The sequence below is a fragment of the Ramularia collo-cygni genome (genome assembly GCF_900074925.1).
Source record: "Ramularia collo-cygni strain URUG2 genome assembly, contig: RCC_scaffold06, whole genome shotgun sequence".
Lineage (NCBI taxonomy): Eukaryota > Fungi > Ascomycota > Dothideomycetes > Mycosphaerellales > Mycosphaerellaceae > Ramularia > Ramularia collo-cygni.
The window spans coordinates 326,630-328,163 of NW_019716260.1; the positions used below are offsets into that span (position 1 = coordinate 326,630).

Below are 1,534 nucleotides of genomic sequence, written 5' to 3' on the forward strand. Positions count from 1 at the left end.
CATCCTCACTCCGACACACATTCTCTTCAAAACATCATCACTTCCACACACATTCTCTTCAAGACCTATCTGAGGTATCAGCTGAAGTACTTCTCAGCAGTATCACGTGCTGCTGGAAACCTATAGAGGTCAACCTCCTGGCTCACCTTCATTCCAAACCATCCTCACTCCGACACACACTCCCTTCAAGACATCACTACTTCCACACACATTCCCCTCCAGACATCATTACTTCCACACACAGCAACACCAACACACCATCTTCTGAGATACTCAATCTGCAACTGACGCCATCGCTCGCAACAGCGTGCTCAATCATGGCCATGCGCCAAGGTTCCACAGGCCGCGACGTCCGACCTGATTTGGATGACGATGGCAACCTAAAGAGCGGCAGCTATGAGCCTGACGAGAGCGGCGACCCTACCCTGCCATCACACTACAAGAGTGATGACGGACACGAATCATCAATTTCAGACGACGATKAAGGTTCGGAAGGCTGGTGCCCCGATCCTGGCGTGCAGGTGACACCGAACGACACCGTTCCGGATGGCTACTTCGAATGGCAAGGCAAAGACGGTGTTATCCATGTTGATCCGATTACCGAAGACGAGTATGTACGGACTCCAGAAGAAGTAAGTCATCAGAGCCATCAGGTTTGCAATGAAACACAACGGCAGATGGGCCGTTCGGCTGCAGCGACGGGCGGAGACTTATGACCGCTTGGTATATATACCCGATTTGGTTGGGGCAGATTTCATTCGCTAATGGTTTTGCACAGGAGGAGGACTCTCTAGAATTCAAGGACAAGACCGACAAACAACTTGAGCGTATGGATACCCTGATATTATAATGAGCGACTGCTTGATCGTGGAGCCATCTATGGCACCGAGCCTGACCCGAATGGGACGATCGAGGTGACTGGTACAAACCCGAAGACCGGCCGTAATGTTGCTGTGGACGTTGAAACGAAAGTCAAGTACATCGAGATCACCCCAGCAGGACGCCGGCCGTACCTGAAGCCAGTGAAAGGTCAGAGGATGAGAGATGAGTACGCCGCAGCAGTCGCGGAAGAGAGACGCAACACCCATGGAGGAGAACGCCCGTCTCTGATCGTCACGCTCAAGGTCAAGACTGAGCTTGGAATTTCCAAGAAGAGTGCTCCCAAGGCTAAGCCCAGACCCAAGGAGTCTACTAGGCCGCCTCTCCTTGTCGTGCCTCAATAACAACGCTCACGGATAGGGAGCGAAAAGCACAAAAAAAGTGGCGACCTTGCGGAGAGTCAAAGACGGAGACGGGGAATCGAATGTGTTATGAATCATCCGAGGGCCAGTGAAAAGCGGCAACCTTGCGGAGAGTCAAAGACGGGGGATCGTGTATATTATGAATCTTCAGGGGGCTAGTGAAATTGAAGATTGTCGCCTCTCGATGTAATATATTAGCGACAACGCTTACGAATAGGGAGCTATAAGCACAAAAAGTGGTAACCTTACGGAGAGTCAAAGATAGGGGACCGAATGTCTCATAAACCATCCGA

General features: G+C 51.2%; 1 protein-coding gene; it reads left to right on the forward strand.

Annotated features, from left to right (window-relative positions):
- Nucleotides 1–323: 323 nt before the first annotated feature.
- RCC_04485 (uncharacterized protein) lies at nt 324–1,223 on the forward strand (the record flags this gene model as incomplete). XM_023769763.1 has 2 exons in its annotated part: nt 324–632; nt 855–1,223. The coding sequence occupies 2 exons, from the start codon at nt 324–326 to the stop codon at nt 1,221–1,223; spliced, it is 678 nt and encodes a 225-aa protein (XP_023625531.1).
- Nucleotides 1,224–1,534: the final 311 nt, after the last annotated feature.